Genomic DNA, 16,273 nt, shown 5'->3' with positions numbered 1-16,273 from the left:
GGTCTCATGTACGTATTTACTCAATTCTTCAAACTTTTTGTTATACTTCTCATCCATTTCTATAAAGGTGTTTTTTACATATTGTTTAAGGGACTCTATTGCTTTCATAAAGTCGATTTTTTCCACTTCTTCTGTGTTAGGGTGTTCAAGTCCTTCTGTTGTAAGATCATTGGGTTCTGGTGCTTTCATGTTGTTTTTCAGCTTATTGGGAGAATTTTTGCCTTGGCGCCTGCCCATCTCCTCCTATTGATGATCTCTAATTGGTCTTTTAAAACCAGATCAGGTTTCCCTGCTGACCAGAGGCTCCTCTTGCAAAATTCCCTCGTTCTGTTTCCTGGCTCGTGCCAGGGGCCAAGATCCCTCTCACCCCTCAGATGGGTCTTCAGGAAAAGAACCAGGTTCCCTGTTTGCCCGGGACCTCGCCAACCAAAGGCCTACCTCTTTGATTTAATTGTCCTGGGGTGATCTGCTCTTGGTGTTGTCCTGGTCCCTGTTGCCTGCGTTGTCCGCCACTGTGTCAGTACCCGCCTGTCCCGGCCGCTGCAGCGCCCGCCGTGCGCGTCCGGTTCCGCAGGTTGAGGCTTTTGAAACAAGTCTAGAGTTGATAATGCAATTTTTAGAATATTGTGCCCTCCCTTCCCCCTGGCAGGGTTTCTCTGTAGTCCTGGCTTTCCTGGAAGTAGGCTGCCCTCAAACTCACATAGATATGCCTGTATCTAAGCCCCCTCCCCATCAAGTGCTGGGTTTAAAGACATGAGCCAACCACTGCCCAGCTTTGAGTATCAGCATTTTATGAACATTGAAGGAGTTTATACAACTACAGGGGGAAATGTTGAGTTTATAAGCAAAGGTCAAGATAGATTCTAGGGTAGTCAGTATTCAAAGTGGTTATAAAGATGCAGTTCCCCACACAATTCTAAAGGGAACCTAGGGGAAATTTTTTTTTAGATGTCAACAAGGCACAGTCTAAAAAGTAGCTGTTGTATTTCATGTGGTTATTGGTAACCTCAGGTACGAGGTGATTGTGTAGCTAGACTTTATGCCGGGTGCAGTCTGCTATTTAAATCTTCGGACCTTTTATATTTGCTTCAAGCTAGGTATAATGCTTACATTATATAATGTATATATAATGTATATATAATGTATATATAATGTACATATAATGTACATATAATGTGTATATAATGTATAATGTAAAAAACTGTAAATAAAAAACTTTAAGTCTGTATTACAGGCACTGCTTTGGCTTACAAAACCTATTTACTATATAGTCCTTGGCAGAACAATGTTCTCTCTCTTTTCTAAAATTTAATTATTTATCTATTTATTTCTTACAAAACCTATTTACTATATAGTCCTTGGCAAGAAAATGTCTTTTTAAAAATTAATTAAAAAATAATTAACTTTAATTAATTAATTAAAAATTAATCCTTTGAAGAAAAGGAGTATTTTCTTATTTTACATACCAATCCCAGTTCCTACTCCCTCCCCTCCTCAGTCTCACTTCCCTTCCCCTTTCCCCCCACTTTCATTCATTCCTCAAAGAGGGTAAGGCTTCCCATGGGGAGTCAACAAAGTCTAGCACATTGCTTTGAAGCAGGATCAAAGCTATAGCTAGGTTGCACAAGGTATCCTGCATAAATAATGGGTTCTAGATAGCCAATACAAGCATTAGGGATAAATTCTGGGCTTACTGCCCGTGGCCCCGCAGTCTACCCCAGCCATACAGCTGCCATCCACATGCAGAGGACCTAGTTTTTGTCCATGCTGGTTTACCCACTGTTAGGCCTGAATCAGTGAGTTCCCATTAGGTTGCATAAGCTGTTTCAGTGGGTACCCCCATCATGGTCTTGACTCCTTTGCTCATATTGCCACTCCTTCTTCTCTTCGATTGGACTCTGGGAGCTCAGCCCAGCACTTTGCTGTGGATCTCTGCATCTGCTTCCATCAGTTGCTGGATAAAAAAGGTGTAAAATGACATTTAAGATAGTCATCAATCAGATTACAGGGCAAGGCCAGTTTAGAAACCCTGTTCACAATTGCTTAGGGTCTTAGCTGGGGTCATCCTTGTGGATTCCTGGGAATTTCTCTAGTGCCAGGTTTCTTGCTGGCTCCATAATGGCTCCCTCAATCAAGATATCTCCTTTATTTCTTAGGACAATGTTCTTGACTTCTGATGTAAGCAAAGGATATTGCTACTCAGTTTCAAGATACTTGACATTCAAATACGGTAGAAAGTGCATTTAGCCAGAATGAATTAGGATGGATGGAACAAAAAGAAAACATTGCTCTCTTAAATTTCTTACAAAGGCATATTCACATCATTATTATTGGTGTGCTTTTAAAGTATTTGTTTCTCTTTCTACATTGTAACTTGTTTAGGTTTTATTGTATATTGGGAAAACCATAATTTATTCATACATTTATTTTTTGTTTTAAATAGTAAATGAACTGTTAGCTCTCTTTTAATTCTTTTTAAATGTGGACTGAAGTAGTCTGTTTTTAGTTAAGAAACATTAATCTAATTGATATTAACATCCTAATTTTGTATTATTTGGTTTTAAGTTTTCAAGTATTTAATATGAATAAAATATTTATTTTAATGTCTCTGTTGATTCCCCAATCCTCCAGCCCCTTGGTTCTTTCTAATACATGTACTGAATGTCAACCAAATGACCAGCATTGCCATTGGTATTAAAAGTATAAAATTAAATAAGAACTGCGTATGATCTCAAGTAGTTACAAGCAGAAATATTTGCAAAGTTACACGATTTAATTTCATATGGTTAAATTTATATTAAATACACTACAGTGTTTTAAGTGAAACCTTATTCTGACTTGGTATATTTGGGTAGCTTCAAATGTCAGATTTCTATGTAAATTCCCTTCAAGTGATTTTTAAACTGTTAAGAAAACTATTTACTCATAACACAACAATTTCATTGTTTTGCTGTTAATTATAGCAAAGGAAGATGCAAACTGTGCAGTGTGTGACAGCCCAGGAGATCTCTTAGATCAATTCTTTTGTACTACGTGTGGTCAGCACTACCATGGGATGTGCCTGGATATAGCTGTTACTCCATTAAAACGTGCGGGTTGGCAGTGTCCTGAGTGCAAAGTGTGCCAGAACTGCAAGTAAGTTTCTAATTTCAGCTCAAGGGTTTGTATTGAGTTTTAGTGAGACCTTGTTAAATATTAAAGATTTTTGAAATATGATAAAAATTATATTACAAGCAATAGCCACACTAATTTCACCATGCCCCATACTACTAGACATTTACTAACGCTTATGTTATTTTGAAATATATCTAAATGGAACTTACCATGCTTACAGTTTGTTAATAAATGATATTATTTTTTTAAATAAAGATTAGAAAAACAAAACTTAGTTTGAGAGACGTTGGGAAGAGATTTATTAGCATAATGACGCTGTAACTGCAGAAATAAGCTGAAGTTTTGAACCTTTAAATAAGTGTTGTTTGGATTTCTGTTTTAGGAGGACAATTACTACTGACTACTATTTTGATAAAATGTTGATGTTCATTTGAAAGACAATTGCTTCTATTTAGAATAGTTTTTTAAAGCATAGTGTAGAAATTAAGCATTTGGAGTTATCATTTTTTTTTAATCTGTTGTATTTCATCCTTTGACCATTTCTCCCATCTCTTCTGTAATTCTCCCTCTCAACCCATGTGTGTAGCTAGAATGGCAATTTGAGAATGTTGCTTGCATCATCGCTGATGCACAAACTCTTGCAAACAGACCATTTTTGTAATCAGGAGAAAGTAAGACCCAGAGTTGTCATGGTAGGTCCGATTTCCTGGTTATTTCATGAGAACAGTCAGAATCAGTATCTTGGAATCATAAAGTCAATCAAACCATTTGCTTTCATATTTTACTAAAATTCGGGAAGAATATTAGTTAACATTTATTTGATAATGTGTATGTATACTTAGATTCTTGAGAAGGGTTGTGAGAACTTAAAAGATGTATGGCCTCAAGTCTATCCATATAATTGAAGATATCCCCAAAACTTGTAGAGTTTGTTAAACTAACAACCAGAGGCCTTGATGACACATCTTCTTGCTATTTACTTATCCCTAGGTTTGATTTATAATTTTTCTTTCAACTCTTTTTAAAGTCTCCCACCCCTCCTTGTGTCTTAATTCTTAGTATCTGAGAATCAGTAATGAGTTACTAAGCGTCAAGACATTATTTTGCAGAGCATGGGCCCAGTTTGGGTGTAAAAAAAGTGTTTGGAGAAAGGCTTTCAATTGTAATTCATAATTATAACATGATTATTTTTTCCTTTTTTTATTCATTGAGTTTCTAGAATTTCACTTATTATTAGTGGGCATCATGTGCAGAACGTGTGTGTGTGTGTGTGTGTGTGTGTGTGTGTTTGCATTTGCATGCACATACACATAGATTAGAGGACAGCTCAGTGGTGTTGGTTTTTTCCTTTTACCTTTATGTGGGCTCCAGGGATTGGACTCAGGTAGTTGGGCTTTGCAGTCAGTGCCTTTACCTATTGAGCCATCTTGCCAACCCTTTTTCTTTATTATTATTATTATTATTATTATTATTATTATTATTATTATTATCATTATCATTATTTACGGTGGCAGGAGTGGTGTGTGGTGGTGAGTATTAAACCATCTTATTTAGAGGCTTGGGTGGTGCAGGAGAATTGTCTGTATTCTGTCAATCATTGGCCAGGCAGGAAGTATAGGCAGGAAAACCAGTCAGGAAGTAGAAAATGATGCAAGGAGAACAGGAGAATTCTGGGAAGGAGGAAGCTGATTCCTCTCACTCCTGTCCAGACCACTGAAGCAGCAGGATGTGATCTGCCCCACTGAAAAAAGGTACTGAGCCACATGACTAACATAGATCAGAAAAATGGGTTAATCAAGATGTGAGAGTTAGCCAGTGAGAGGCTAATGGGCCAACCAGCTTATAATTTATGGAGACCTATGTGTGATTTTATTTGGGGCTTGCCAGCTGTGGGGTACCGGGCGGGACAGAAACCCCCAACTAGCAGGCCCCTTCATGTTACACTTGGGCTTGGGAAGGGCGGAAAAAGGCCAGGTGATTGGAGGTCCTGGGCAGGACAGATCTTCATGGCTTCCCTGGTGCTCTCCTCCACACTCTTTTTTTTTTTTTAAAGCTCTTTTCTTTAAAATATTTAGCATTTACTATTATGGACGTTCTAAGCTTTTTGACCCAGCACTTTATTTAAACCTCATAGTAATCTTTGATTTTCCACTGCCATTTTATACCTGAAACTTGATTTGATGGTCACATAGTTAGAAAACCGCAGCATACATAAAAATGACAGATCTGATATCAGACCCAGCCTTCCTCTTTGATTATGCGCCAGTGTCTTTCCAGATCATCCTGTCAGGATCTGTTCCTTCTTCCTTTCAACACAGCATAGCTAGCAGTTCTCGCTTCCCCTGAAAGATGAGTATTAGTGCTTCTAAAGAAGTAATGGTGAAAGGTTGTTGCTGTAACACCTCCTCCTCTGTAGGGATCTACAATGACTAAGACAAGTTAACTGCAGTAGAAAGCTTTAAGTACGTTAACCTTTTGTGTATTCATAAGGGGCTGTCATTCTCATATTCTATACGAAGACAAAAGAGACACTGAGGTTTATGGTCTGTGCAATTTTAATAATGACTATTTTCATGCATACTTATGTGACAACATACCTTTAAAGATAATGCTCACTTTTTAGGCAATCGGGAGAAGATAGCAAGATGCTGGTCTGTGATACATGTGACAAAGGGTATCATACCTTTTGTCTTCAACCTGTTATGAAATCAGTACCAACCAATGGCTGGAAATGCAAAGTAAGTGGTTTCTTAATTTGTTTTTAAATATCCTCTAAATATTGCATAGAGAGCAGACAAATCATACTCCTTTTCAAATTCATTTATTATCATCACCTTTATAAAACAGCATATTGAATTTTTGATGTATGATTTATATGTAGAAACTTTGGGTTTCTCTGTGTAACCCTGGTTGTCTTGGAATTCAGTTTCTATACCAGGCTGGGCTCAAATTCAGATCTGCCTGCCTACCTCTGCCCCCTGAATGCTAGGATTAAAGGTTTGTGCCACCACCACCACCTGGCTGAAACTACATGTTTTCAAAAATCTTTAATTTAATAGCATTTTACCATGAAGCCATTGTCATTTTCATTATAATGAGCCTCCCTTTTTTTAAAACTTGGGAAAAAATTCCTGGTACTCCTTGGAAATTCTTTCTCGGTTATGTACATTTTCTCTGGCTTTCTCCATGTAGTCTTGCTTTTCTCATTATTGATTACTGTTCATGTTTTAGAAGTTTGTAGGAATGCTTCTATTTAAATAATTTGTATTCTTTGGGAGGGGGTGGCCTTTTTGACTCAATGTAGTTGTTTTTAGATAGAGACACACATACTTGCATACTCCTTTATTTTCCTTTTTTTTTTTGTTTTTAATGAATCACTTGTTGGCAAACATTTGGGTTGTTTATAAATTGGCAGTTTTTAAAATATGGTATGAATTTCTCAACTAATTTTTGTGTGATGTTTCATGAAAGAACTTTGTTTTATATTGCTCATCAGCATTCCCAGTTTCATTCTGAAGTAGGAGAATTCTCTTTATGAGGAAACTGAAAACACATTTTAAAATTTATTAACTTATAGCCGAGAGATAAAACATACTGTGTTTCCTTTGGGTACTACCTACCTTGGGCTTCTACAGCTGTAGTCTTTGTACCTGCCCCTGTTAGGTTGTCTTCATCTGCGCACCTGGGCTAAGTACTTAGAGTCATGCAGTCTTGAGATTCTTACCACCCTGTGTTAGGTAATTTAAAATAAGTGGCTACTGACTCTGATATTTATGATTTAGGTGCTTTCTAAGTCTCCCTCTCTGTCTGTGAGATAGAATCTTGATCTGCACAAGCTGTCCTGAAAGTCATCAGCCTTCTGCCTCGTGCTGAAAGTACAGTCATGCCCATTACAACAGAGTCTTGGTTTGGGGGGTTTAGATGAGGTCTATAAATATTTTTTTTGTATTATTTAGTTGCTTATATTTTGAGACTTCTTTATTTGATAGGTTACTTTTGAACATCTGTTTTCATGCCTCCCTCCTTAATTTTTTTTTCTTTTTTCTTTTTTTTCGAGACAGGGTTTCTCTGTGGCTTTGGAGCCTGTCCTGGAACTAGCTCTGTAGACCAGGCTGGCCTCAAACTCACAGAGATCCGCCTGCCTCTGCCTCCCTAGTGCTGGGATTAAAGGCGTGCGCCACCACCGCCCGCCCGCCCCCCCTTAATTTTTAATTTTATGAATTTGTGTGATACTCAGCAGTTTTCACCCACATTGACTGTTTGAACATGGTAATAGAGACAGAAGTTAGCTTGTTTTTTGAGGCTTCATCTTATTAAATTTTCTGGACAAATGTACATGGAAACAGCATGGGATGTTTCTTATTCTTTTTGCTCAGGCAGCTTTATTGGACTTGTTAATACTTACATCTGGAGTTTCCATCTCCTTCAGACAAATTTCCAGATTTTTTTTCTTTTTCTTTTCTTTCTTAAGCGTCCAAAGGGCCTATTTCTTGAAACTCACTCTGTTTGGGCTTGTGAATGTTGATGGTGTATTTTTGGGTAACAAGCTTGTTGATAGCAGAATGGCCCTTCTTTTTCTTGCTACTGTTTTTGAGAGAGCCATATGCTTTGTGTTGAAGGTGGCAGATTAGGACTTTCCCTTTTCTGTTTTCCTAAGGAAAAAAAATTCCATGACTGTGTTTATGGTTATTATTTTGTCTGCTTTAGTATGTTTATGACCTGGAGAGGTTTGTTCAATGATGGTCACTTTAAACTTTTTTGGGAATTTACTAAGCCTTTTTTTTATTACTGTCTAGAAACTCTGTCAGTTGATTGACAATACCTTAAGTTTACTTTAAATTCTCATCTCAGTAAAACGAATTTTTCTTGGACGATACTAACAAATTACTACAGATTTTAAAGTTATGTAGACAGTCAAGTAAGTCATTACAGTTCTCCATATTCTTTCTTTGAAATCTTTACTAGCTAATAATAGATTCTAGTTTTATAGTTGCTGAAGACTTAGTGGATAAATATTCCCTTATTTGTAGACAGGAGTTTTCATCTTTCTTCAAAAATGTAGGTATTATTTTAAAAGATTGTGTTGTCTCTGTGACATCACACTATTTATACTTCCTGAAGTAACAATTAGTTGTCCCTAAAATAATTAAGAAATATTTTTTTCCATTAGGATGTATGACTAAAGTAATTATGTATGACACATCCATGTGTCACCCCCCCATTTACTTCAGTTATTGCAGTTTTTTGTTTTTTGTTTACTTTTTGTTTTTCAAGATAGAGTTTATCTGTCTAGCCCTCGCTATACTTGAACTCATTTTAAAGACCAGGCAGGCCTCAAACTCACATTCACCTGCCTCTGTCTCCTGAGTGCTGGAATAAAAGCATGCACCACCACCTGGCAGTTATTGTAATATTAATTTAAAAATAAAACCAAATAGAACTTATAAAGGAAACACAATTGAGTAAAAATTAATATAATGTAACAAATTTTATTTGATGCAAACCTGTCAAGACCAGGTTTAATGGGGAGGTATGTCCTCAGATCCAGGTCTTTGACTTTAACTAATTTGATACAAAGTTTTTGTATGAAAAGAATATACAATTAAAATTGTTTTTCACTTAACCAAATAGCAATCACCGTAAAATTGAGAGCTTACTTTCTTTCCAATTCTTTACATTTTATTTGTTTTAAAAAACGCACAGCACATACCAAATTGAAATGTGTGCCAGCCAAATTTCAAGCATTGAATAGGCACATGTTTGTGTTAGCTGCCATGTCAGAACACAATTTCATGCTCTGGTGATTTCCCAAGCACAACATGTTTTTCTACCATGGGAGGCCAATAATTGAAACAGTGGGCACTCCTTTTCTATAGATCATGGGTAATAAGCCAGGTAAATAACATTTAGTGTTAATGTTTCATTGTATCAATTGCAATATTCTACTGTTTTCAAGAACAAATCAAGGCGATATGCATAGAATCATATCTGTTTGATCTGTTTCTCTTTTAAACAAACTGGATACCTTCTGAAGATGCAGATGTTAGTTGTTTAGAGGCAGGGCATTTGGTTCCTTGCAGATACAGTGAGCTCCATCAAGGGATCATTTAATCTTGTTTGTATGAGCTGCACTGTTTCATTTCAAGTACCCCAGAGTGCATTCTGGACACAGTCCCACATCAAGAGCAGGCCATAGTCGAAAAGGGAGGGCTCTAGCTGGATCAAGTAAAAAATGGGCCTCTAGACCTACATTTATGATGTTATGCAACTTTTTTTTTTTTTTTGGTTTTTCAAGACAGGGTTTCTCTGTGGTTTTGGATCCTGTCCTGGAACTAGCTCTTGTAGACCAGGCTGGCCTCGAACTCACAGAGATCTGCCTGCCTCTGCCTCCCGAGTGCTGGGATTAAAGGTGTGCGCCACCACCGCCCGGCTAGTGATGCATATTCTTGTGATTCCCCCTCCCCCCATTAAAAAAAATCTCTTTGTTCTTATATCTTTCATGGCACCCAGGATTAGTGCAAATAAATGCAGGCACAGTAGTCTGCCTTGTGGCATCCCTGACACCAGTCATTTAATTTTATTTTCATTTTGATTATCATTTTATTTATTAATTTTCCCTCCCTCCACTGTTCTTTTTCTAGGGTCTTCCTTTTGTAGCTCAGTGTTTCTGCTGCCTCAGCTTCTAGTGCAGAGGATACAAGTGAAAAATGATTTCTAGGTTTTTTTTTTTTGATTCCTAGTTTTATGAAAAAGTTCCAGTTCTTAGTTGTTTTGTTTGTTAGTATTTTTTTTTTTTTAAATAGAGCTGTCTTCTTTGGTTTTCCTGCAGCCTCATGTTCTTGTCCCATTGGCCCACTAAACAAAGGGCCTCTGGTTTATGTCCTAGCTTTATTGTCCAGTGTACTGTGTGTTTGGCATTTTCCCTATGTTTGAAGGCCTGGAGTGAATCTGAGAAGGTGGCACTTGGAATTGGGGGTGTGGTTTTGCTAGGCTAGGGAGAGTGGCAGAACCCACAGAACAGTTAAGAGTTTTCATAAGAGAGAGGGAGTGACGGTCTGTGGAAGAAGGGAGGCACAAAATGTTGCAATGGCATTTCATTTTTATTTTAATAAATAAAGCTTGCCTGAAGTTCAGAGAGTAAAGCAGCCACATTGGCCAGCCTTATTGACTAGGCCGCAATAACATACTTTTATTCTCAGTAGCCACACTAGTTTGCCATAGAAACCGGGCGCCTTTCATCCCAGTGGTGCCCACCTTTAATCCCAGCCCTAGAGAGGATTATAAAACAGGAGGAAACCACTCTCAGTCATAGCCTCATTCTGAGCTTCCTGGAGGCAGGATCGTAATTTCAGACTGAGGTCGAAGTAAGTGCCAGTGGCTGGCTGCTTTGCTTTTCGGATCTTTAGATTGAACCCCAGTTTCTCTCTATGAGTTTTTAGTAATCATGCTTCAACCAAACTGCCTTGAGCAGGCTTCTTATGTCCTGTTACACTCTTTGGAACTGCTTTCTAGTGCTTTTCACACTTCTAATTCAGAAAAGCTGAGGGTGCTGATAAGGAAGGTTCTTGGGCCTTATGTCTGGTGTCCTCTTGTTGGGGATGATTGGCACCTGGCATTGGAGGCTGCTTGCTATCAAGCATTCTCAAGCAGGCCCCAGTGAGCCCTATTAGGCAGTAGGAATGGTGATAAGTGAGAGGTGGAGTGCGGGCAGAAGGGCTCATCACCTGGAGAGCAAGATTTAAGTAACTGTGCTCAGGTGTGGCTGCCTGGAAGGTGGAGCCTGTGGGCTAAAGACTCTGCTCCAGTTTCTTTCCTGTCTGGATGAGAGGCCATTCCATGTTCTCTTGGTAATTCAGCTAAGGAGAAAAATCACACTGCTTTGTGTGTTTATACTCTGGTCTTTGATTCTCTACCTGCCTTACAGCTTTCTGAAATACAAAGGTGAATTCATAATTCTTTTTCTTCCCTTTGTGAAGGAAACAATATTCAAGGCTATAAACTTACCTTTGATTATAACTTTGATTGTATCCGAGCCTATTTGTAACTTTGTGTATAAACCTGAGCTAATGTACTGAAATGTGTTTACAGTTTAATTGCACTCAGTTTAATTGATGTAGGATTTTGTTTGGGGGACAGGCATTCACCCTGTAGTTCTGGCTGGCTTGGAACTTGGTGTATACTGTGCTGATGGTAAATCTGTAGGTTACCATAGTCTCCTGAGTGCAGGGATTGCAGGCATGTGGGATGGTGTAGGTTTTTAAGCAAATGCTTTCACACTTGTGATAGTCATTTATAAAACTGTGATTGTGTTTATTAAATTTCTTGGTAGACAAAACTCTTCATTTTTTGACTAGCAGATTTAAAAATTAACAAAATTAATCACTTCTATTGGTTCTACCAGTTTCTCCTTGTGTTTTCCTCTCTTAACTAAGCAAATATGTTTGGCTTTTACTTAGCAACAGGTTGAGCCACTGTTTTATTTATTAGTGTAAAACTACTCTATCCTGTGCAGTTGTTCCCCACTCCCACCCGCTTTGGACCTTTACACAGTAACATGAAATAGTATCCTGTTCACCAACTGATTGTTATATTTTAACATCCTTTTACTCTGCAGCCTTTTGTGCCAATTCAAATGTGCATTTAAAATGAGTTAGTAGTTAACTATTTAGATCGATTATAATGAATTTTTTGCCAGATTTAAATTAAACCATAAGGCTTGTTATATTTTTGTTGCTAAAATACATGTCTTACCTTGCATGGTGATAACATACGTGCAAGAGGCTGAGAAATCACCAATTCCCGGCTAGCCTGGGCTACATGTTAAGAATAAGAAATTAGTATCATTTCTGTTAACCCCAAATTTATGACACTTTCAATTTTTTTTGTTTTTGAGACTTTGTTTACCTTTTTTTAAACAAAAAATCGCAAATTTTCTGAAAGAACTATTCTTTTCACCCTGACATAAACTTTATATTCTAAAACAGGTTTTTTTCTCCCACCCAAGGCTTATGAGGTGGATCAATGGGTAAAGGCACTTGCTTCGCTAACCCCTAGAACCCACATTAAACTGGGAAGGGAGAATATTTTCTGTAGTATAACCCTCTGTGGACCCCCCCCCCCAACCGTGTGCCTGACCACCCAGCCATTCATTCATTCATTCATTTATTTATATTTTAAATGAAAATTTGATTTTTTTTTTCTGCTCGAGAGCTTTGAGATCTTTATTTTTGATAGTTCTTAAGATGATTTGTTTCCAGGATCTGATAGTAATTCTGTACTGTTTACTTAGTTTATAACTAAAACATTTTGGTTATTGGGATTGTATCGAAGTCCATTTACATAAGTGAAGATCTATTTTTATTGTTTGATTTTTAAATATTTAACCATGTTTTGTTTATACCATTTAGAATATAAATGTTTGTTATAAAGAAAATAGCTCTTTATTTTCTCTTTAGACTTAGTAACAGCTAGATAATCTTTGTTTTTTTGTTTTTGCCTTTTTTTTTTTTTGCTACCAAATCATTATGTTCTTTGTTGTTGCTTTTATTATCTTAGTAATTTTCTGTGGTATCTTATATCTTTCTCAAGGTGTTCTTTGACTTTTCTTTTGTCTTCTTCTCCCTGATTTTATCCCTATCATATTCTGGCATCCTTCTCTATCATGTCATTTACATATGGTACTGTTGAATGCATACCTTTTCAAACTGTTGTTTGAAGGCAAGTAGTTTGACTTCCTTAACTCTGTCTTTATACTGTTGAGTTACCTCATAGGGATATTGGTTTTTAAAGAGTCCACATGATACTCAGCATAAAACCAGTACCAGCTTAGCTGCCGTGGTATTTTTCTCATTGCTGGGAATTGAATCTGGGGGCTCGCACACCAGACAAACACTCTGCCACTGCAATGCACACCCTCGTTGCTACCACAGAGATTTCAGTTGGAAGGTTTATCCTTTGAGCCATTTGTAAGATGAACAACTTCTGATACTATTTTTTTTTAAATTATTTCTCTGTAGTCTTTGGCTATAATCTGTTCTTGTATATAACATTAGAAGGCTCATTGTGTATGGCAAGGAGGTGTTCCATTTAGGGGGTTCTAGTCTAGAAGAGGTCTTTACCCACTAGCACAGAGCAAGGCAGTCTTCTAATCTTTGCTGTATGTCATTATGTCATAACTCAAGTGAGTTTTCATCCCATCCCATCACCCCCGTCACCCTCGTCCCGGCCCATATATCTCCTTCACGTTCATTGTTCAGCTCTGCTCACCAGGACCGTCTCTTTCACATATTAAAATGATTTATTTATGAAGGCAGCGAGATGCCTCAGAGAGTAAAGGACCTTCTTGCCAAGCCTGATGAGTTTAATCTAGCAGGAGTGGAGTGAATCCTGCCGGTTGTCTTTTAACCTCTATACATGTGCCCTGGCAAACACATACACAGTAAACATGAAAACAACTTAAAAAGTTATTACAGAGATTAATTCATGAATTCCTATTTTTGATGACATATTTTATGTAATTATTTTTGTGTTCAAACTCTCATGGATTGATTCTTCAAACTGTCTGCTATGTGTTAGGCTCTCATGTTCGAATACTTCATCACATACATATTAAACTTGTCTTAACATCTCTCCTGCCCCAGTCCTGGAATTGTTCTACTTCAATAAATCACCTGACTGGTGCAATGTGTGCTGAGCAGATGAAGTTAGGAAGGAGAGACAGACAGAATTCATGATTACTAGTATACATATACTTATACATATATGTAATGGGGAATGCTGATCCTGAATGTCTATTTCTGATTCATCCTGCTGAATTTTTTGCCTTTTTCTTTACAAACTTTTCTTTCATGGTATGAATTATGAATTCCAGATCATAGATGCTTTCATCCAGTCACTCAATTAAAATGAGTTTGTTTGGGTTTTATTCCATTTCTTTTCATATTTTTTAAAAATATAATATATAGGATTTTAACATACTTTCTATAGTCGAAAGTTTTATGAAGTGTCTACTGAGAGAACTGTCACTATTTTCTTCTTAGAACTTGTACACTGGTTCTCCTAATCTCTTGTAAGTAACTAACTTCATTGTTTTTCAGGTTTTTTATTTTCCCCCTCTTACACTAAAAGCATATTATAAATAATCTTTTGTATATTATTTTTATGGAAAATAAACTGGAAATTCTTCCTATCAGTTTATAGAAGTGTTTTTAACATGGAAATTATATAAATTCATAGAGATTTTTAAAAAGGCATTTCCACAGCTTTGGTGCTATAGTTCATTTAACCAATGTCTTGTATTTTCCAGGTGGTTATTGAATATTGTATTATTCAGGTGGTTTCCAGGGTTTCACATTACAGATGCTCCAGAAGTGTGTAACTTTGTGTGTGTGTATGTTAGAAATTGTCACATAAATTCTTAAAAGTAAGATTACTGCCTCTGAGGCAGTTTAGTTTTGACTTGTGCATGTTGCTGTACCAAACACTGAGAGAGCTGCTGCTGTAGCTGCATTTGTCCCCATATGGTCTTTTTTCAAATATTGAATATTGGCCTCACATGGTTGAAAGATGACATCTCAGTGCACTTTCATTCTTCATCTCTTTCATGAAGAAAGATGATAAGTTATTTTATTATTTGTTTATCTCTGTCGGTTTTTGCCTCTGTATTTGGTCTGTTAGTAAACATTTTGATGCTTTCAAGAGATCTTAATAAACTAGAGACATACAGGCTATTACCATGCACTGTTTGATGTACATGTTTTTCTTAATTTGTGAGTATGTTTTTTGACTTATTGTTTGGCCATTCAAATAATTTACTTATTGAGACCGTATCACTGTGTAGTCCTGACTGTTTTAGTTCCTAGGCTACCAAGGAGTCAATGGATAAATAGCATTGCACAATGGTGGGATCAGGAGCCATGTTTTACAGAAACCACTCACTACCTCTTCTCTCCCTTTCTTGTTGAAGCAGTGCTTTGAGGATGTCATAAAATGCATCTCAGTCATGTTCACTCCATTTCTCCAGTGCTTCCCATATCTGTTCCACTTCCCTACACCCAACACACACACACTCTCTCTGTCTCTCTCTCTCTTAAGCCAGAAGAGTCTAGTGTACTGTTTATAAATTCTTGGATGTTTTCTACTGGAGTATAGTCAGCTTCAAATGGAGCCACTACAGTTGACTTGCAGTTTCTCGGCTTTAGATATATTTGTTACCTTGGTCATCTGAATCAAGTCCAGCCTCTTTCAGACTTGTATTCCAGGTCTTTTGTGCAGAAGTGTGCTATGTTCTAGCGGACAATGAGGACTGCTGAGAAGTCAGGATCAATGACACTGGGTTTTGATCCTACTACACGTACGGCTTTGTAGGAGCCTAGGCAGTTTGGATGCTCACCTTACTAGACCTGGAAGGAGGTGGGAGGTCCTTGGACTTCCCATAGGGCAGGGAACCCGGACTGCTCTTTGGGCTGATGGGGGAGGGGGAGGGATATGGGAGGCAGTGGAGGGGAGGAAGCAGAAATCTTTAATAAACAAACAAACAAATAAATAAATAAATAAAACAACATTAAAAAAAAGAAGTGTGCTATGTTCTTTGAGCCAACAGTTCGTAACTGTGGCCTGGTTTTCTCTTCATAGTCCAAACTATCTTTCTCCAAATAAGCTTTATGTTTATCATATCATCTTCTCCCAAGCCTGGGAAGAGGGGCAGAAAGATTTTAAGAGCCAGAGGCAGTAGGCAACTAAAAGATGTTAAAATGGAGAGGACATGCATAAGACCTGTACAACATCTAGCCAGATAAAAGCCAAACATAGGATACCTTGGCATGATGAAGTTCACCCTAGCTGAGGAGCTATTGGCAATTGATAACTGCTTTCACAAAAGGAAAAACAGTTTTCTTTAAAAGTATGTATCCCCTGGTAGATCTGCTTCCTACTTCTAGATTATATTTCATCTTTGAAATTTGTCTTTCTATGTTCTTGGTTTCTTCCATGTTGGCTTTCTTGATTATCTTCAATATATATTTAAATTTTCCTCTTAATTTCAATGCAATTTTTTGTGATCAATCAACATTTGAGACAAATTGCTTTTTCAAAAAATGAATTAATGTGAAAAGTAATGAAAAATCCACAAATGTTTCATTCATTTCCAAAAGATTTACAT

General features: G+C 37.3%; 1 protein-coding gene across 9 annotated transcripts in view; it reads left to right on the top strand.

Annotated features, from left to right (window-relative positions):
* Positions 1-16,273, top strand: part of Kmt2c (lysine methyltransferase 2C) — a 239,931-nt gene that overhangs the window by 122,328 nt on the left and 101,330 nt on the right. For all 9 annotated transcript variants that reach the window (XM_050123724.1, XM_050123718.1, XM_050123725.1 and 6 more), the window contains exons 8-9: positions 2,964-3,135; positions 5,738-5,852. In XM_050123724.1, the coding sequence (XP_049979681.1) occupies positions 2,964-3,135; positions 5,738-5,852 (287 nt within the window). The remainder of the gene's footprint in view (positions 1-2,963; positions 3,136-5,737; positions 5,853-16,273) is intronic.

This window comes from Alexandromys fortis, unplaced genomic scaffold (genome assembly GCF_014885135.2).
Source record: "Alexandromys fortis isolate MF-2015 unplaced genomic scaffold, M_Fortis_MF-2015_v1.1 scaffold_217, whole genome shotgun sequence".
Lineage (NCBI taxonomy): Eukaryota > Metazoa > Chordata > Mammalia > Rodentia > Cricetidae > Alexandromys > Alexandromys fortis.
Note: the sequence above shows the minus strand (reverse complement) of the source record. Positions and strands in the feature narration are given on the sequence as shown.